The sequence below is a fragment of the Rhipicephalus microplus genome, chromosome 6 (assembly GCF_043290135.1).
Source record: "Rhipicephalus microplus isolate Deutch F79 chromosome 6, USDA_Rmic, whole genome shotgun sequence".
Taxonomy (NCBI): Eukaryota; Metazoa; Arthropoda; class Arachnida; order Ixodida; family Ixodidae; genus Rhipicephalus; species Rhipicephalus microplus.
Window position 1 is genome coordinate 134708321 of NC_134705.1, and position 22177 is coordinate 134730497.

The following is a 22177-nucleotide window of genomic DNA, read 5'->3' on the forward strand; positions in this document are numbered from 1 at the left end:
TTTTGTGAAAGCAGCATCAGCTGTGCAGCAGCCTTGATGTGGCCGCGAGGTAGCGCTGACAGCACTACATTTTACACTACAATCCACACAAGAGGTTGGAAGACAATCTCTTCTCACTGACGCAGTGCATCAAAATTGCAGAAAAGGAACACAGGCCCCTGTGGCTAGCATTTTCGGATATCAAGGGAGCGTACGGTAGCGTGGTTCAAGACAGCTGGTGGGGAATACTGGACACACTAGGTGTGAAAGATGGAGTCACTAATATTTTGAATGATATCTATAAAGGTAACGAGGTAGTTATAAAGTTGGAAAAAAGTGTATCCAAGCCCACAGAGGTAAAACGGGGGGGGGGGCATAGGCAGGGGAGGGGTGTCCTCTGTCACCTTGGTTATTCATGAAGCACCTACAAGGATTACAGGCCAAATTAGAGGGAAGTGGACTTGGCTTCAACCTGTCTTTCGTCAAACAAGGAAAACTCATTGAACAGACACTACCAGCATTGATGTACGCAGATGATATAGTGCTAATGGCCGGCAACAAGAAACATTTGCAGAGATTGTAGACATCTGCGGTAATGAGGGAGATAGGTTAGATTACAGATTCAGTGAGGAAAAATCAGCAGTCATGATTTTTAATGATGATGAAGGTAGTGAGCTTAGAATACAGGAGGTACCGCTGGAGATAACAGATAAATACAAATATTTGGTCGTATGGATCAGCAATGGTACTGAGTACCTAAGGGAACAGAAATATACGTGACGGCTAACGTAACAGGAATGCAGCAGTGATGAAAAATAGCGCACAGTGGAATTACAATAGGTATGATGTTGTGAGAGGAATATGGAAAAGGCTCATGGCTCCTAGTCTGACGTTCAGCAATGCGGTCTTGTGCATGAGATCAGAAGTTCAAGCAAGATTAGAAATTAAGCAACGTGGAATAGGTAGGCTTGCCTTAGGAGCTCACTGGAATACGCCAAATCAGGGAGTACAAGGTGATATAAGATAGACATCATTTGGGGGCAGGGAAGCTAGCATCAAGATCAAATTTGAGAAGCGATTGAGAGAAATGGGGGAGGAGCGTTGGGCTAGGAAGGTTTTTAGCTACTTGTACATGAAGACTGTCGACACAAAATGAAGGAAGAAAACCAGAAAATTTACGGGTAAATATTTGGAAAACAGCAGGGGGCCAAACCAAAAAGAATTATCGGTTAAGAAGAAGGTGAAGGAAGCTGAGACCGATATGTGGAGAATTGGCATGATTAAGAAGTCCGCACTAGAGATCTATCAAACTTTTAAGCAGGAAATTGCCTGGAAAACGATCTATGATAATACTCGGGGTAGTCTCTACTGTTTGAGGCGAGGATGGAGTATTGCGAACCAAGACATATCGGGCCAAATACGGAGGGTTAGACACGGTATGCAGTGCGTGTGGAGGGAAGGAGGAAACTGCCGAACACTTGATAATGTTCTGTATAGAGCTTCACCGTATAGTTCCGGATGATGGCGCCGAGTTTTTCAAAGCACTGGTGTTTAGCGACAGGGAGGGCGAAATGGACTCTAAGCGGGTAGAATTAACTAGAAGGAGGTTATCTGATTGGTGGCTAAAGTCAAGGCACGAGGGAAAATCAAACCCTTCACTGCAAAGTACCAGTCCTCAGTCTCACCATTTAAAGCGAAAAAAAAATAAATCTAGTTTTTGGTTCACTAAGTATAATGGCTTGGTGGCTTTAGCCACCGCCTGATCTAAAGGATACAGCCACATCCATCCATCCATCCATCCATCCATCCATCCATCCATCCGTCCGTCCGTCCATCCGTCCGTCCATCCGTCCATCCTTCCATCCGTCCATCCATCCATCCATCCATCCATCCATCCATCCATCCATCCATCCATCCATCCATCCATCCATCCATCCATACATGTGTGTGCTGCTACACGGAAATATATAATGTCATTTGTAAACATAGCAATCGCGATGTAGCTAACACTATACTGAACAAAAAACAGTCGCAGCGTGTGTACAAAGTTTATTATGTATACTGAGGGTTATAATAAATGTTCATTGATTGATATGTGAGGTTTAACGCCCCAAAACCACCATATGATTATGAGAGACGCCGTAGTGGAAGGCGCCGGAAATTTCGACCACCTGGGGTACTTTAACGTGTGCCCAAATCTGAGCACACGGGCCTACAGCATTTCCGCCTTTTTCGGAAATTCAGCCGCCGCAGCTGGGATTTGATCCCGCGACCTGCGGGTCAGCAGCCGAGTACCTTAGCCACTAAACAACCGTGGCAGGGCTATAATAAATGTTTCCACGTGGATTAAATTGAGCATTAACGGTTATTATGCAGTTTTTTTTAAATATCCGAAGAAAAGCTTGTAGCTCACACAAAGTCGCGGCGAGACTGGAGCCACTATCGCTCTTGGGGTCACATAGTAAACTTTCAATATGGCTGACATGGCGGAGTGCGAGGAAGCTGCTGCATCTTCTCGCGCCGATCGGATAAGAAGCGTTGTCGCGGCGAATTTCTCCCTTCGTGCCAGGCAGGTTAACCAAGAATGACAGCTACGAGGATAGCCTAAACACTGAGCACGTGGCTGACATGGCCAACATGACCGGCGACGCTTTTGAGAGTGTCGCTGTGAACGAGAATATTCAATTTTTTGCTAACGGCTCAGTTGAATTGTATGCAAATTCATTAAATAATACTTAAATATAAAAGCATATTAATATTTGTTATGATTTATTAGCCCTTTCATCTATAATTTGTTCACGGCTCTCTTCCGGCGAGATTGCATCTTCGCGACGAAAACTCATTTGAATGACTTCGGCTAGCTCATTTTCTGAAGTCATTTTCTTTTAATGACATTAGACGTCCCCATGTGACAGCCAATTAATGTCAATAAATGTAAATGTAATTGGGTGCACATGGCATTAAACCTTCTCGTGTGAAAGAAGTGCTACTTTGAATGACCTGTGGGCATAGGTTGGTGAACTCGCTCAAGGGCTGAATCATTCGCACTCACATCAGACTCAGATTGAGGCGTTATTCTGAGTCGGAGTCCAGTTGAGTAACATATTGGCGAGTTCGAGTCCACGCGAGCGAAATTTTCGTGTGTGTGGATCCAGGTGAGTGCGGCACGGAAAAAATTGGGTGAGTCTTAGTCTAAGTGATCGAATCTAAAGTGCAAGACGTATTTGTTGAGTGAGCGTGAGCGAGTTCCTGATTTTTGTTTTGTTTTTTTCCTGAACTATGGTCCCCCCTACTCATCTTCAGCCTTATATATACCATCAGCACCTTGCAAGAAAAATGTCCTTACCTCTTTGCAACCACTGATAAACCGTACGTATTCCTACATTAAAAGGCGCCAAGAAGACCACTGATTACGTGAGATATTGGTGTTAAAAAGCATTGACACCATCCATGGTCAAACAAGATGATTCTATGGGCTAACAACCTCTTAAGTGAACTTGCCCTTACTCACTCAGACTTAGATCGAGCCATGAGTGTGAGTTAGAGCGTGTCCGAGTGAGTAATATTTTGGTGAGCTTGCGTCGGAGTGAATCTGGCAGAAGAATATTTCCCTGAATGTGAGTCCGACTAAGTCCGTCCCAGGAATATTTGGTTAGCCTGAATACGATTAAACCCTGTGCGAAATACACTTCATGAGTAAGTCTGAGTGAGCTCCACAATTTTGCCAACCTGTGCAAGCGAGTCTCTAGACAGTCTCAGTGTCTTCTCAAGGCGTACCGCTACATGATGCCTCTTTATTGCGGCCAATAATAAAGAATAGATGCATCTGCGTAATATTACGAGCAAAGCCATCTCAGAATGTGCGAACGGACGAACATTCGCCCGCGCTTGTCTCAATCATACGAATGATTGGATTTCATGCATCGTTTCCTTTCTTACTACTCTTAGGGACGCTAGACCTTGCACCACTGGCACGCGTCGAACAGAGCGACGCGTTAAGAAACTATGGGTTGTTGGCCAAGACAGATAGATAACTCTTCGACGTCTATTTTCGCCTACTACACTGCAGGCTACACCAACACCGAGAACAGCCACAATGGCCATTCGACCAAACGACCACCACGCTACTCAGCGAAATTGCGTTGGTGCGTCGGGTTTCAGAAGACAGTGTACACGTGTCACGGGTATTGATTTTCATCTTTTGCTTTGCAGGAAAAGCTGTTGCTCGCACTGCTGTATATCGCAGATATAACGGCGAAGTCTAAGCGGTGGAAAAGAGCAGAGCTTGGTTCGTAAACGCGATCCCAGCACCATCTACAGACATTAAATCAAAACAGCCCATACGTTTCAGTTTTCAGGTTCATCCCCGTAACTATCGCACGTGCCTGCACATAACAAAACAACTCTGTCTTTCGGAAAAGTGTTTCGAAGAAGAATCGCTACAATGAAGCATAGCTGACTTTTTTGTCTGTATTGGTTTGCGATGTATTTACTGATGCTCCCCTTGATCGATGCCCTTTGATTGGTCTGTAAGGCATTTTGAATAAATAAATATATAAGAAAATAAGAGTGTGAGGCGCGAGACACTCAAAACATTTGCGCCATGCGTTGTATAGACCCCCCAAAAAGCGAAGAAGACCAACAGGCGTAGGAATCGCACGTCAACACTGCCAGGATGACCCCACCTGCAGTTAATATATTAACCAACAGACTATGACCACTCGAGTTGACCCAGATGGGAAGGCCTATCAGTCCGGAAGACCGATTCCAGCGAATGCGTTTCTCTTATGGGTATGAGAAATCGCCGAAGAGAGTATAGTACAAAGTACCGACAAGTTGACTTGTCATCATCCAGTCGTTCACACTTTTGACTTCAGCGGAATTTGCTCTTCCGCAGTACGTCATCGCTTCAAGCCTCCACACCTTCACCTTTATATATAGTTTTCTTGTCCTTATAAGTTCTTCGCGAATACGAAACTCCGGTTTAATATAAGCAATTTTAATATATGTGCATGCGTAATACGCGCACTCACCTTCCGCACCCGCTACAGCCACAGATGAATGGATGGATTAATGGACAGACGGACGGATGGATGTTCCAGCAGATACTGCTTGCGTCGGCCTTGCAAGGCGAGAGAGGGAAGTGAAAATTTGTTTGGTGGGTGTCTTCGTGCATGGGCTGGCACGAGACGCGAACATGTGGCATGAAGCACAATACGCTAGCATGCGCAGTGGAGTTGTGGACGGCACCATCACCTACTAAGAAATGCTCCGCATTCAAAATGGGGGGTTGGGGGTGATCCCCAGACTTCCGATTCATGACCTGTGTTGCACGCAGTTTGTGCTACAGAAACATCGGGAGTGGGCCGGGCTGTGAAATGGCGGCCCGTGCACATTTCCAGCACGAACCTGTAGTTTCATGGTGGTCTAACTTTTATTGAGAAGCGCAGCAATGAATGCAGAAGTGGCGCATCACATTATCGCTTTTGCAACCACAACGTACTTGCACGTGTTCATGAACGAATTCATAGTGCTCAAGATTTAAAATTAGAAAAAAAAACTTTATTGTGTACGTACGCTATTTACAGGTGCTATTCAAATGGTAATTCTAAAGTTGAATTCATGCTTAAAAGCAGTTATAATTGTTAGTTAGAACTAATGCTCAATTAAACTTGCAAAGGTACATTTTCAACAATCACTAAAGCATCGGGAACAAATCTAGAACAGTTTAATACACAGTTCGTTTACAAGAAGTCAATGTGGCTCCCTTACAAATGTATGGCTGAGTATGGATTCCACACAACCAATGCTGATTTCCCGCTACTGTAAAAAGACATATTTTCTCATTACACTGCCGGTAGTGCATGCAGCTTTGAGGAAAGGAGACTACCACAAATCACCCCCAGACTCACAAAAATGAGTGCTTTATTCAACAGAAACTAGCATGGCGCATATGAATATTTTTCACGTCGTCCACATCGCACAGCAAGCTAATTTATCTATTCTTTTCATACATGCACAAATTGTCGAATGTTTTTCATGCATTCATGGTAATGATAATAATATTGTTTCTGATCACCAACTTCAATTTCTTTTTTGCTTACACCGCAAAAACACACCACCTTTCAGGCATGATCAATTTTCCTTGTGTGTGCCCTCTTGCACCAGTGTGTTGCCGTGTGACGGCCGCTGCATGCAAACGCACCGTACTGTTATGGTGCCTTCTAACCACCACAGTACTGTTCCCGCAAGTGAAACCGAAAGCAGAAATCACAGCTGCTAATCGCCATCGGCAGCGACGACGCAAAATAAAATGGCGCGCTACTGCATTTTTGCTTGTGCGTTGACACCTGTTTCGATCATGCGCGTCATGTCACGCAACTCGTATCGTCTGTCTGTCAGAAAATAGACGAGCGAATCCGCGCAGGCTTTGGACTGTCGTATTGGCCATCACTATGACGAGTTTTCTTCGTCTCGCCGCAACGAAAGCGCTGCGACCGAAACTCACGACTGACGTAGCCGGCAAGCTCACGTAGCTTAGTTCGCAAGACTGATGAAAAAGCCATGGCTGAGGCTAACACATGGCGTGTTTTGTTAAGCTCTTCCACGTTAGTCGCTGCGCTGGTCGTCTTGTACAGGACGTCTTGGTGTTTCGCACTGGAGAAGAGCCGACCTGACTACACGGTCTATCACAACCTATCCGCTGTGTATGCCGAAGTCGCCGCCTTGGCTGAAACTTACCCGACCTACGTTCAAGTTGATCACAGGTAATGCTTGTCAGATTTCCCGAAGAAGCGTTCTCTCGTGTCGTTACATATGCTTAGGAAAAGTAGGTGCAATCGTTAGTTTTATTCCAAATGAAAGCTTATCGCTTGGTGACTGCTAATCGCAAATTCGTTTTCACGCAGAACCCATTTGCTACATCCGTAACAACGCTTTGCCCTGCCCGAGATTGTAATGGTTGCCCTATGTATGGCTCGTTACCCTTCAGCGTCAGCTAACATGTACCCTTCCAAGTACTTCATAGCGCCTGCGTATTGCGGCTTAATGCGGAATTCGCCGGATCGCACAGTAAGATTTCTCCGTACTGCTTTGGTGGCATCATAAGGGGGCACCTGTGGATTGTCTTTGTCCGTGTAATGCTTGAAAGAGTTCATCCTAAAGGCCAACTCCACATCTGTTTACCTATAAGGTCTGACACATCGCAGCATTTACACATCGATTCCGTGTAACTGGTTGTCGTTTGTTGTTGCCTCGGGTAGTTCTACCAGTGCGTGTAACTTGAACACGTAATCGCAGAGAGAATGATCTCATATCGAACATTTTAAATCAACCTCGAATGTTGAAAACAAAGACGCTTGAAACTGAAATAAGTCTTCTGGGGGAGTGTACTATCGTCGTCGACTGGAACCCGAACAGCGGCAAATAATGTAGTGCGTGCCCTCCAGTTATCACCATTGACAGGCGCGCGCATCCTGTTCAGCAGCTTTACGCATATATGCGTGCCTGTTCGTAGTGATAACTGGATGGCTCGCACTATACCATCGCGAAGGCTTGCCGCTGTTGGTATTTCATTTGACGCTGATATTGCATAGCTTCTAATTATACAAAAGCTGCAGCTTATATCGGACTGTCAGCCAGGGCGCGAATTTACAGAGTTGCTCCACCCTTACTTCGCAGCTATCTTAAAATGTTGTTTGCAAGTGCATGATAGCATTAGTGCGCCTCTGTTATTTCCGCTGTCCCATTGTCAAGGCATCTGATGGCATGTTTATGCTTCTTTTTCATAGGTGTTCATATTGGGACAATTGTCCTACATTATAGAGTTAGGTTAGCTTCTTGTGTCTTATCGTCATACCTTGTGTTATGCCGTACTTGATAATTGCACTGTTTGTTGATTTGAAAGAATGAAGTTTTTTTTTTTTCATGATACATGCCAGTGTCTTGTAAGAGGCTTGATTTTTAAAATAGCATGCTCTTTGTTGCTACCTCTGCCTTTTTTTCTCATACATTCTCCTTGCAATGTTAGCAAGCTCGTAAGATGCGACAGGCTAACTAACCTAATGACTACAAATATTTCGTTGAAGTTGTCTGCATTCATTCATGAAGTGACCATTCGGTATCTGCAACAACGGTCCATCTCTAACGGTGCACTCATTGTGATGTCTGTTCATATTCATTCATTTTTCATCTCGTAGAACGACTTTCCTGCATGGTGTTTTTCAACTGTCTTTGCCCCAGGTTCAAATCCGGCAACGGCCTCTCCCAGCTGGTCGTGAGGCTGGCAAACTTCTCCGACAGCACGTGGCACTCAGTGCCGCAGTTGCGAAGCTACAAGGTTCGCGCGCTACTTCTGTTCGGGCAGCGTGGGGGTGAGCTCGTGACCGTCGAGAGTGCCTTGCATTTCCTGCGGCAGCTCTTCAATGGACTCTCGGCGCCCAGTCACACCGTCGAAGGGGCCGTCAGTCGAAATCTCCTGTCAAAAGTCGACCTACACCTCATAGTCCTGGTGAATCCCGATGGGTTCAACCATGCCGAGCGAACGGGCGACTACTGCTTCGACGGGACGGCGTCGGGGGCAAAGATGAGCTCTCTTTTTGCCTGGGACCTGGATAAGCACATAACCGGTAGGCGTAGTGTCCTCGCTTCCTCTACAGAGTATATTTGGCAATGGCACTGTTAGCTACAACAAAAAAAGAGAAATGTAAAAATATAGCATCGTTAAGACAATCTTCACGTGCATAATACACCGACCATGTGAGCGTTCATTCAACTTTATTGTTTCTCACAGTAATAACAAAAAAAAGTATAGAGGAAGAGGTCCTACGGTTGAAAAACTGCAGCGGGACCTTTTATTATTTACACAACGTAACTAAACATACGTCACTTGAAAACAAACTTATCACGTATCAGATAGCGTACTGTCTTGAAACATTGCAACACAATAATTTTTTGTGGGTTTCGCTGGGTTGGACACAAATTTTCATCTTTTACTTTGTGCCAATACTGAAGATGACATTAAGATAATTGTTAAAACTTGCATGTTTTCAATAATTATTCTTACTACTATGTCCTAAATGTTCAAAATTCAGGGTGGTTACTACGCAGAGTACCTGTGGTAGTAGTGCTTAACATCTTTTCAGCAGATGAAAGGCAGCCTACTGATTGTCATTGATAGTAGCCTTGGCCGAAGTCCCTAGTACTAAACTGCAGGACTTTGGGTACCTGGATGGTGGGCGCTGCAATTCTGTGTCTTTGGTATTGAGCCCTCTCCTTTTTTGTTTGTTCTAGTCGGCATTTGCCTCTCAAGTACCCTGTCAATGGTATCCTTCACTTTTTTCCTATTTCTGATTCCATAGTGATGCAACCCTTTCTTGGACCAGCATGTGTCACTCTCCCTCACTAATTGCGTTCCTTCCCCACAACCTCACAACATGGTTCAAAGCCACGAGGGTGATTGAATAGCCACGCTGGATGTTAATGAAAACCTGCAAATAATGAAGTCGAGGGATGTACTGGGGATGTGAAGTTTACGGTACCAACTCGGATGCCTATGTGGAGGAATTAATGTGGATGAAAAGGCAATGTGATCCCAGCTGGGACGGAACCTGCAATCTTCCGAATATGTGACTGATGCGCTTACATTTGAGCTATCACGTTAGTCGTCCCTTTGTGTATCTTTTTGGGTAAAAATGTGCATGTGCGCATAACTGCCCGATAAAACAAATGAGAAGATGGTCACCGCCGTGGCTCAAATGGTAAAAACATTGAGTGTGTAATTCGAGGGTTGCATGTTCAGTGCCTGCCAGCGGCAAGTTGACTTTTCATTCTTTAACATGTTAATGAAACTGTTTGGTTTGTTTAAGAAAGCAATTGTGGGCGTTGTTTCAGCATGCTTTTTACCATGGCCTGGCTATGCATGGGTGAGAATCGCATCGTGAGGCTTCTTGAAAAGAATAGGAAGCAGCGGACACTTTTTGAATTTCGAGAATAAACGTTCCTTTGTTTTCCTAGCTTAGCTCAGCTATATTTTTTGGATATCACTACAACGAAATTTTCGCTCCAACGAAACTTTTCCATCTTGCTAGGAAGCGCAGCCACTATAACAAAGAACACACAACACAAGCGCTTATAAGCGCTTGTGTTGTGTGTTCTTTGTTATAGTGGCTGCGCTTCCTAGCAAGATGGATCCTTACCAACTGGCCCGATACAATTGTTTATAAACTTTTCCAGCGCCCCGTCAGTTTCTTTGTAGCAGGGTTCGACTCTACTAACAATATTGAGAACAATATTGCATACTCCGCAGCTCCACTACGTGTGAATCTTCGTTTGGAAGATGTTAATTTGGACTGACAGCCTGTCAGTTGACTACTACGGTGAACCCACAACAATGATGATGATACACAACAACGATGAGGTTGCATAAACGAATGTATTATGATGATTATAATGCACAGATAAAGATGATGGGTGTAATGAATGCTCACAATATTTTCTAGTGCTTTGTATAGGTGTGTGCTGTTTAAGCCATCTAAACTGCACTTTTGCGTTTGATAAGTCAAAAGTTGTACTACCTCTTTCTTTTCAGCTTTCATTTACAATGTTGCCTTGTTTCTTGGAAATGCTAATATGTGGCGTTGGCATTCTTTTTCATTACTGCATCATTTTTTTTATTGTTAACAATGCCGCTGTTTTATTAATCATGGTTGCAGCCGAGCCCGAAACCCACGTCTTGCTGAACTTGAGCCGGGCACAGCCGTACGACGCATTTGTTGCCTTCCATTCGGGCAGCCGGGAAATCCATCTACCTTATGCAGGTATTTTCTACAGCAGCAAGGATGCATATTCACACATAAATTAGTAGTTTTGGTTTACATATGCTTCCATCTACAAACACTTTCACATTACAAAGAGTGGACTGATTATCATGCAAGTTCACTTACACTGTATTGGATGACAATTTTTTAAATTTAGTTTGTTTTAAGAGTCTTTTACATTAGGGCAGAAACTTATAACAAGCAAGAATATAACAAAAGGCTTTCTGTTTTTAATAACACTAATGGGCCCAGACAACGAAGAGCAGATCCAGTGGAAACAGGGGAAGATGAAGGAGAAGAATTAACAGATCGTGCTTTGGGTTCTCTGCATGGTTGCCGTGGAATGTTACATTAAGTAGGTGTGGAGACTGAGAAACTAATGATTCAGACTTCGTTGTGAGTGCTGAATTGCCACTATGTTACGGTAAGCATTGCAAAAGCATAAAGGCCCGACAGTGGCCACCAGTGAATGTTCCAGTACGACTTATCACTCGCAACTCAATCATGATTTTGTTTATTTATTTTTTTACAAAACACTGTGGACAAAAAGTCCAAGCAGGGTGAGCAAAAGTACATACCAATAACAGAAAGCAAGGTTGCAAAGTGGCCTTTACAACATGATTTTGGTTATAAGACGGAAAAATAAAAACTTGGTTGTAATACAATCATAAGCAAGCTATAAAAGAAAACAGCTGCCGCACAAATGGTCACGGGTGCTCGAGGAATGCTTCCGTTAGTTTATTCCAATCTGCTATCGTTTGTGGCAAAAATGAACAGCAAAAAGTGTCAGTCCTTGCGAAGATTGGCGTTAGGGAATGAGGATAGTGGTACTGAGTGGGTATGCTTAACAAAGGGAAAATGTATGCTGCGGTTTACTATGTTGGAAAGAAACGAAAATGATGAGTATCTCAGCTCTCTGGTTGATGAAGCATATGACATAGCACTATTGTAAGTGCAAGGCACACTTTGGAGATGGCAAAATTGCTCCTAAAAGGTACATAAATGACATTGCTCATTACTTTTCTCAGTTTTTAATACTTATAGAAAAAATATGGCAAAATACAGCTGGCCAAAAGTAATGACATTGTATTACTATTGCTTTTCAAAGTAATCGTATAACTTTGTTATTGTGCAAACGAAATTGCATCATTCACGCACTACTCAGGTGCACTTTATCTACAGCACATATACAATAAAATTCAGTTGCTTTAAAATCACAGTTGCAGTAGAGAAGCCACTGTGACCTGAAGTGCACATTAGAAAGAAGTCCTTGTGTAAAGGACATTGTGTCCATAGCCATACCAAAAGCTTGCTTTGCTGGTGAATTAACATCTTAATATGCTGAAAACAGAGATGGAGCCTCCTTGTCCTGTGAAGTCATGGTCACTCGTGAGACATTGGGTCACGTTTCCAATCTCCACAATCACCAGCAGCTTGTCTTCAGGACGAACATGAAGGAGTAGTCGTGCCATACCTCTTTGTTTCTCAGTTCTCTCCGCATACTCACTTGCCATCGTATGGTTATATTGGCAGAAGCTTGATGCCATCCTTCTTTCTGGGGATCGGAATCCAAACTTTCATGGGGAGAACTTTTTTTTTTCTTCGATGGTGAAGCTTTGGAAGAACCTGTGTCAAAGCATTCGCTGTGGAAGTGCATGCTGTTTTTTTTTACCGCCAGTTAGCCTAGCGGCAGTTGCTCCGAATCGTTGCTCAAGTACCGAATCAGAATCTGATTCAGTAAATCTCAGGCCGTCGTATGTGGAGTCAAGATCCAAAAGAAAAGCAAGGAGCAGAAGATAGAAACCTGCGTCCAGTAATCGAAAGAAGCGAGGGGTGCTGGAGCCTACGTTTTGACGAGCGGACTTGTGTTTTTGTTGCAGCCCTGAAAAAGGCAAGCCCATTTTGTGCCGGAATGTGTCTCCCGTGTGCTGAAAGCGCGCTCCTACATGACGCGCGGATTTACCGTGCCGGGCCCATGTATGGAAACACATGGTACTGACGTCAGAGTTGCTATTTAAACCGCTGCAAAATAAACGGAGGGGCTTTTCTTGTTTGCCTATCGCCTGGACTGCCGTCTCCTCCTTTTTTTCACCGATCACTGACTGATAGCGGCGGGCGCCACTACGACATGGTGTCAGAAGTTATGTGGTCCGCCCACCCTTAACGCCACCGAAAAAAAAAAAAAAGAGCCATCGAGACGTCGGCACAAACAGAGGCTGCAATGGCCACTGCACCACCGCCACCTCCGCCGGGCCTTCAGCAACCATCGCCGCTGGACTTTGACACTGCCTCGAAGTGGCCGGCATGAATACAACACTTCGACGACTATCAATATGTGTCAGGCCTGAGTAAGCGCTCTGAGGAGGTGCAAGTGCGCACTCTGCTGTACACCATGGGGCGGCAAGCAAGAGGCATCTTCGTTACCTTCAATCTCTCTCCAGAAGAATCGAAGAAGTTTGAGCTGGTCAAAAATAATTTCTGGTGCGCTTGCTTTCACAAGCAGCACCAGATGCCGGGTGAGTCTATTGACCAGTTCATGACGGCTCAACACATCTTGGCAGAAAAATGCGACTTCGGAGAGTTCAAGCAGCGCCTCATTTGAGACCGGTTCGCCGTTGGCCTGCAGGACGAAAAACTTTCCAAGTCGCTCCAAATGGACCCGAAGCTATCTCTCGCGACCGCTTTAGCGAAGGCCCGCCTGAAAGAGACAGTTCAGCAGCAACAAGCAGAGCTTCGCAACTCCAACGAAGTTCGCGACAGCACTCAGTCCAATTCATGGGAAAAAGTCAATGTCGACGCAGTGGGTCACCGCACGAAACCGTGCCGCAGTGAGGACACTTGGCCGCCAGCAGTTCGTTACGAAAGACGGTGCATCTTCTGCGGCAACCACTCCCACCCTAGAACAGACTGTCCAGCTACAGCGCAGAAGTGCTTTAACTGCGGCGTAAAGGGACATTTTGGAAAGGTGTGTCTCAAAGGGACTTCTCCCAGCAACAAGCGAAAGGTACGAGTGTCGTCCGTACAAAAAGACACTGGGGAAATTTTTCTAGGCGCAGTAGAGGCGCCCGGCGCCAAGGTGCAATATGTTCAGGTATTGGTTAATGCAGTGCCTGTTTTCGCAAAGGTTGACTCGGGGGCAGAAGTGTTCGTAATTCCAGCATCGTTTCCTGGACTTCCCACAAGCTGAGAAAAGGCCGACGACATCTTGACAGGTGCTAGCTGTGCCCGACTAAATGTTCTGGGCAAGTTTCAGGCAGATGTAGTTTGGAAGGGACAAACTTCCTGCCAAACATGTTATGTCGCCAGTCCTTTGCGCGGTGTAGGCCCGTGTGCTCAGATTTGGGTGCTGTTGTGACTCCGGGTCCTGCCGGTCTCGTTTTCGGTAGCTGGCCCCGTCGCAGGATCCATCGTCCAACAATTCAGCGAGAAGCGCCCGAACGAACAACAGAGATTTATTTACATGTGGAGAAGTGGTCAACTGACCCAAAGAGAGAAGAATGCGTGTGATACAAAACGTCTTCGGCATTTTATAGCGCCGCGCCGTTGACACTGGGCGCCCCGTCGCATCGTCAGCCAATACGGTGTCTCCGGCCCCTCGGCCACGAGAGAGGGGGAAACACACCTCACAACACATGGAGTGGCACATCCCAACACGAGGTCCATATATGGTCACGGCGCCCTAAAATGTTACCAAACATGGTCACGAACGCACAGCGGACCCCAGAGCTCTCCCGGCGAGGAGGAACCCGAATGGGGAGGTGGGGGTGGACGACACCGTCAGGTCAAGAACCGGTTCTCCCCCAACCTTTTCCTGCTTGGCTCCCCAGGGCCGGTCGTAACAGTCTCTCGCGCGGGGGGGTGAAGATCTCGATGGGCTGAGGTTTGCAGCCACTGTCCGGAGAGATCATCGCCGGCAGTCGGTTTGGTGACGACCGTCTTTGATGAAGTAGAGGGCAACACCTGCTTCATTGAGGGCGCAACAGACATCACATACGCGCATGAAAACACAACTACTCAGCCGGTGAGCGCCGGACAATTCCGCCAAACTCCACCAGGCAATTTTCCCCTTTAACTGATATTAAAGGAAATACACAATTTATTCAAAATGTTACTCACACTTTAAGGTGACACAAAACAACAACACTGGAAGCACACCGAACCCGAAACCCTGGATAGCCGTGTCTTCAACGTTTTCAAACAAGTACACCTAAAAGAGTAAAAAAACAATCACTAGCTCTTGTCTAGGTCAGGAAAAAAAATGCCAGAGTTCTCGAGACATCCTCTCGCGTCAGGGGCATCGACTTAAGCCATCAGCGTTGCCATGGAGTACACCCTTTTTGTAGCGTATTTCAAACGTATATTGTTGCAAAACGAGGCTCCAACGCAGCAGGCGGCCGTTCTTAGAGGACATGGTCTGTAGCCAGGTGAGAGGACAGTGGTCCACTTCCACAATGAACTTGCTTCCGGCAATATAACAAGCCAGTTTCTGGACTGCCCAAACCAAGCACGCACATCCCTTTTCGCTAGCGCTGTAAACCTGCTCGCGAAGGGTGAGTTTCCGGCTAACATATAGGACGGGATGCTCTTGATCCCCCTCATCCCTTTGACTAAGAACTGCCCCCATGCCTCTATCACTAGCGTCGCATTGGACTATGAAAGGCCTCGAGTAGTCCGGTGAACTAAGCAAAGGTTGGCTCGACAAGGCCGCTTTCAAAACGCGGAAAGCCTTTTCTTTCTCCTCATCCCAGTCGACCATTTGGGGCTCGGTCTTGCGCAACGCGTCAGTAAGAGTGCTGGCAATGTCGGAATATCTAGGGATGTACTTACGATAGTAACCAGCTATTCCAAGAAAAGCCCGAATATCGGTTTTCGTTCGGGGCTGGGGAAAGTCTCGGATAGCTGCCACTTTCATTTCAGAGGGACGGCGATGCCCTCGACCGATAACATGCCCGAGATAGAGTACCTCTGCTTGTGCTAGCTGACACTTGGGCGCCTTTACCGTTAAACCTGCTTCGCGTAGGCGTGTCAGTACTGCTCTCAAATGCGTCAAGTGTTCTGGCCAGGACGAGGAAAACACGGCGACGTCGTCCAAGTAAGGCAATGCGAAGTCCTCTTGACCACACAAAACCTTATCCATTAAGTTGGAAAAACAGTAAGGCGCGTTCTTTAGGCCGAAACTCAACACTTTAGGGCGGAATGTCCCCAATGGTGAAATAAATGCAGCATACCGGCTCGCCCTCTCGGTAAGCGGCACCTGCCAGTAACCTCTCACTAGGTCTAGCGTTGAGATAAATTGCGCGCTGCTTACCCTCTCGACGCGTTCCTCAATGTGGGGAATTGGGTATGTCTGATCCTTGGTGATGAGGTTTAACTTACGATAGTCTACGCAAGGACGCGGATCTTTGCCGGGTACCTCCACGAGAATTAACGGGGAAGTGTAATCACTTTCACACGGCTAAATCACACCCAATTCCAGCATCCTGTTAACCTCTGCTTTTATTAGCTCAAGCCGGCGAGGAGACACCCGATACGTCTTAGATCTTACCGGTTCCGACGAGGTAAGCTCTATGTCATGAGTGAGGACGGATGTCCGGCCTGGCTCGCTTACAAATCTGTCCCGAAACTCGGTCAGAAGACCACGCAATTCCTGCTTCTGCTTCGTTGTTAGTTGTGACTTTGATACTAAATCCTCAACTCTTTTCTCGATCGGGACTTCGTCCGATTCGGGAGCTAATTCAGGGATTTCTGCCGGAACCTCTTCCGGAACATTTAAAGTCATGTTCACGATGGCTTCCCTCTCTTTGTAGGGTTTGAGTAAGTTGCTATGATACACCTGGTGTGCCTTACGACTTCTTGGTAATTTTACCACATAGTTGGTGTCAGACAATTTTCGAGTAATTTCGGCCGGGCCGACCCATTGCACTTCAAGCTTATTCTTTTGGGAGGGCCTCAACAACATGACCCTGTCTCCTACAGCAAAGTGTCGTGCTTTAGCGGTCCGATCGTAGTAAAGCTTAGCCTTCTGCTGTGCTTTGGTCATCGCACTCTCGGTCAGTTCTTGGGCTGTTGTTAGACGATCCAATAAGGTGAGGACATATTCCACTACTACAGGATCATCACCCTGACCTTCCCACGACTCTCTCAGCATACGAAGAGGAGACCGCAGTCTGCGGCCGTAAACAAGTTCCGCTGGCGTAAACCCTGTTGTCTCATGTGGTGCAGTTCTTAGTGCAAACATCGTTGCAGGTAAGCACATTTCCCAGTCAGTTTTCCGTTTAAAACATAAGGCTCTTAACACTCGCTTCATCACGGAGTGAAGCTTTTCTATCGACTTCGACTGTGGATGGTAGACTGAACTATGCAATAATTTCACGCCACACCGCTCTAGAAAGGTTGTCGTTAAGGCACTCGTGAAAATGGTGCCCTGGTCTGATTGTATCTCGGCAGGAAAGCCTACCCGGGCAAACACGGACAGAAGTGCATTCACTACTTCGACGGAACTTAGCTCTTTTAGCGGGACCGCCTCTGGAAATTTAGTAGCTGGGCAGATTAAGGTCAGGATGTGACGGTAGCCTGAAGTTGTCTTGGGCAAAGGACCTACTGTGTCAATTACCAACCGACGAAAGGGTTCCGTGATTACGGGTACCAGCTTCATTGGAAATTTCGCCTTATCTCCCGGCTTACCCACTCGCTGACACACATCGCAAGATTTTACAAACCTCTCTACATCTTTAAAGCATCCAGGCCAGTAGTATTCCTGTAAGAGACGATTTTTCGTCTTCTTTACGCCTAAGTGGCCTGACCATGATTCTCCATGCACCAAACTAAGCAAATCCTGACGATACGCCTGAGGTACGACTGCCTGGTCAAATTCTACTCCTCGCCTATCTAGATATTTTCGATAGAGTATGCCGCTCCTCTCTTGGAATCTCACATTTCGTTTGGCGATTCCCTCTTTCGAACTGTCCTGGAATTGCTTAAGCGTTGGGTCACCCTTTTGTTCGGTTATTAATGAAGCGGGGCTCACCTGCAGCAGCCGACTGAAATTATCCGAAGTTGGCATGACACACAACTCTTTTGTAGTTCCTAGTACCTGGAATGTGTCACCCTCTGTGCTATCCTCTGTACTACCAGGAATCGGCTTGGGAGCAATGGCATTCTCTATTTGCTCGGTCAACGAGGCGTAATTGACCCCTTCCAATTCGGGAGGAGGTTCAACGTCGCCTTTAGGAATGGTTGCCTCCGCGACTACGGCTTCTGCAGCCTGTTCTCGCACAAGTCGATTTGTTTCCGTGGTGTCCAACTCGCAACCAGGCCCGTTGTCGATTTGAGGCTTGTTTGCCTCAGTGAATGTTGCTCTCGCAGCCAGCGCACGTGCCTTTGATCTAGTCAGTGCCTGCACTATGCCTTCTCCCAACGTTAGACCTTTCTCCTTCAGCATTTGATCTGACTTATTTGAAAATAAGTAAGGATACTGAGGGGGTAGATATGGCGATACCGCGGCTTCTGTTTCCAATGTTCCAAATGCGCCTTTAAGGACAACTTTAGCTACGGGAAGGCACTGACTGTTTGCTTCTACGGCTTGTCTAATCCAGGCACAGTCTCCTGAATACTGTGCGGACTGAACAAAAGACGGATGAACTACGTCCATAGTGGCTGCGGAGTCTCTAAGAACCCGACACTGCTTGCCGTTCACGGTAAGGTCGTACATATAGGGCTCTAACAACTTCATGTTCTCGTCGGCTTCATTTATAGATAAAAAGGCCACCTTTTCTTTCGGGCAGTCTTTCGCGAAGTGCCCTGTTTCGTGGCAATTGAAACAAGCAGCCGGTTTTCTCGCCTCAAATTTCCTTTTGCTTGCCTCTGCCGACGCCCCATGGTTAGATGAATTGTTTTCCTCACCCTTTTGTGCGAGATTTGTCGGTTGTTTTCTAAACGGCGCCTTATTCGGCCGTAGGAATTTTTCCCTTTTAGGCTCGCTGTTTGCCCCGAGGGCGCGGCGCGTAACGAATTCTTCAGCGAGCTCTGCGGCTTTTGTTACAGTGTTCACGTCTGGTCTATCCTGCACCCAGAACCTCACCTTTTCTGGTAACCTTTGATAGAATTGTTCCAGACCGATACACTCGAGCACCTTGTCATGATTCCCATACGCCTTTGCCTCTTTCAGCCACTCCCCCATGTTGGCCATTAACTTGTAAGCAAACTCCGGGTATGAATCATTGCTCTCTTTTACGGCGTTGCGAAATTTTTGTCTGAAACCTTCCGCTGACAACCTGTATTTCTTGAGAAGGCTCGACTTTACCTCACTGTACTCGTCAGCCTCCTCTTTCGTGAGGCGCGCGATTACTTCTGAGGCCTCCCCCGGAAGTAGGGACAACAAGCGTTGAGACCATGTATCCTGGCTGAAACCTTGCCTTTCACAAGTTCTCTCAAAGTTGACGAGGAACAGCCCAATGTCCTCCCCTAGCTTGTACGATCTCATTAGGTCCGTCATTTTGAACCTGACCCGCTCTGCTGTACCGGATGCCTCGCTGCCTCCTGCTCTACTATTATGGCTAATCTCTAAATCGAGGCGTTTCATTTCAAGCTCGTGCTTTCGCATCTTATCTGCTTCGGCTTCTGCCGCTTTCCTTTCGGCCTCCGCCGCCTTTTCTTCGGCCTCGGCCGCCTTTCTTTCGGCCTCTGCCGCTTGCCTCTCCTGAATCTCCTCGACACATTCTGACAGCTCGTCATCCTCCGCCCCCAATGCGAGAATCGCCTCTATCAGCTCTGGCTTTCTTTGAGAGTCCGACACCTCCAGATTCAACTCCCTTGCAAGTAGCAACAACATGGACTTTCGCAGGGATTTCAGATTCATGGCTGCCTCCAGTACCGCTGTCTCTGTTCCACAAAGATTCCTGTCCTGCAACTAATTAACCTTGACGGCAACGACAGCTCTAGGTTCCTGCCTTGCCTCATGTTTTCCGTTAACTTAGTCTACAAATAAAGCTTCAAAAAGCTCTTATACGGAATCCTGCCCTGCCACTGTTAACCTTGACGCCACTGACAGAAAGAGCTTAACCAAGCTATCACACAATTTCCGCCTGACGCAAGTTATCTGTTAACACAATGACCAAGACAGCCCCTCTCTACCAGCTTTTACTTAACACATAGAGTAAATGCCTGGTAAAATTTAACAGAGAAAGCCGGCACTCACCCAGTTCGCAGTCATGTCTCCGGCGTCGTGCCTCTCAGAAGTGCCGTTCGATTCCCTTTGGAAGTCGATGAGCTCGTGTAATCCTTCTCCTTTCGTCCCGTTGTTGAACTTCGGGCTCACTCCGTCCAGTGGTCGCTTTCGGGGTTATCAGCATCCCGCCGCTGCCATCCAGTTGTTGTGACTCCGGGTCCTGCCGGTCTCGTTTTCGGTAGCTGGCCCCGTCGCAGGATCCATCGTCCAACAATTCAGCGAGAAGCGCCCGAACGAACAACAGAGATTTATTTACATGTGGAGAAGTGGTCAACTGACCCAAAGAGAGAAGAATGCGTGTGATACAAAACGTCTTCGGCATTTTATAGCGCCGCGCCGTTGACACTGGGCGCCCCGTCGCATCGTCAGCCAATACGGTGTCTCCGGCCCCTCGGCCACGAGAGAGGGGGAAACACACCTCACAACACATGGAGTGGCACATCGCAACACGAGGTCCATATATGGTCACGGCGCCCTAAAATGTTACCAAACATGGTCACGAACGCACAGCGGACCCCGGAGCTCTCCCGGCGAGGAGGAACCCGAATAGGGAGGTGGGGGTGGACGACACCGTCAGGTCAAGAACCGGTTCTCCCCCAACCTTTTCCTGCTTGGCTCCCCAGGGCCGGTCGTAACAGTGCACATTAAAGAACCCCAGGCGTTCAAAATTTCCGGAGCCCTCCACTACGGCATCTATATGGTGGTTTTGGGACGTTAAACCCCATATATCAATCAATCAGTCCTTTGCACCATTTAATGCTAGGTTTGCCAGCTCTGGAAGCATTAGAAGTAATTAAGTTCGCTGACTCTGTCGCTGAGAAAAACTCTGACTACGAAGTTTCGTGCCCTCAGGTTTTTGACGACTTAGGCTGTATGCCCGGGGAGTATACAATCAGGCTAAAACCAGACGCAGTTCCATTTGCAGTAAGTGCACCACCCAGGATTCCTCTAATGCTTCAGGAACCTGTGAAGCGGGAACTGGATAAGATGGAAAAAAGGGGCGTAATTCGGGCAGTCGAAGAGCCAACCGAATGGTGCGCCGGCGTTGTTCCCGTACAAAAGCCTTTGGGAAACGTAAGGATTTGTGTCGACCTTTCGCAGTTGAACAAGTTTGTCCTAAGAGAAAGGTATACATTGTCTACTGTAAACCAAGCACTAGGCTCACTTGCCGGCGTGAAATAATTTTCCAAACTAGACGCGAATTCTGGATTCCACCAGGTGCGACTCAGCAAAGCCTCAGAACTACTGACCACGTTCATTACGCCGTTTGGGAGGTACTGTTTCACTCGGTTGCCGTTTGGTATTATTTCAGCCTCAGAGTACTTGCAAAGGAGAATGTCTGAAATCCTGGCAGGCCTTCCTGGTGTCGTTAACCTGATGGACGATATTCTCATATTTGGCGACAGCAAAGAGCAACATGATTCTAGGCTATTGAATGTCTTAGCTAGGTTGGCCCAGTCTAACGTTACGCTTAACAAAGCGAAGTGTGTATTTGGAGCATGAAGCATGAGCTTTTTGGGTCACTTTCTAAGTGAAGAAGGCATACAGCCTGATCTGGCTAAACTCAGAGCCATTGAAGAGCTGAATCCGTCCTCGAATATTTCACGATTGCACAGTGTTCTCGGCATGGCCAATCACCTAGGCCGCTTTTCGCCGAACTTAGCGCAAACCACTGCCCTACTACGCGCGCTTTTGCAGAAAGAGACTGAATTGGTTTGGGGTCCATCTTAGAATGCAGCTTTCGATAGCTTAAAGCTCTTATCTGCTCGGCAAAGTGTATGGCCATGTACGATCCACAACTTCCCACCATACTTTCGGCGCATGCCTCCTCGTTTGGTCTCGGGGCCTTCCTTTTCCAAAAACGTAATGGTGAGCACCGCTCGATAGCGTTCCCTTCAAGGTCATTGACCAAAGCCGAGCAGCGCTATGCGCAAGTCGAAAAGGAGGCACTAGCATTAACATGGGCTGCTGAAAGATTTGACGAGTATATGCGAGGTATCGATGTGACGTTCGAAACAGACCACAAACCTCTTGTCTCGTTGCTCAGTAAAATGCCTATCGATTTGTTGAGGCCAAGAGTGCAGCGCTTCAGAATGCGGTTGATGCGGTATCAATTTGAAATTGTGTACTTTCCCTGCAAAAGCTTGATTACGGC

General features: G+C 46.8%; 1 protein-coding gene across 1 annotated transcript in view; it reads left to right on the forward strand.

The window, feature by feature from the left end:
• The first annotated feature begins 6287 nt into the window (after nt 1-6287).
• LOC119182179 (uncharacterized) overlaps nt 6288-22177 on the forward strand; it is a 52690-nt gene continuing 36800 nt past the window's right edge. The window contains exons 1-3 of the mRNA XM_037433265.2: nt 6288-6746; nt 8221-8606; nt 10692-10796. Coding sequence (XP_037289162.2) covers nt 6544-6746; nt 8221-8606; nt 10692-10796 — 694 coding nt within the window. The 5' untranslated portion in view covers nt 6288-6543. The remainder of the gene's footprint in view (nt 6747-8220; nt 8607-10691; nt 10797-22177) is intronic.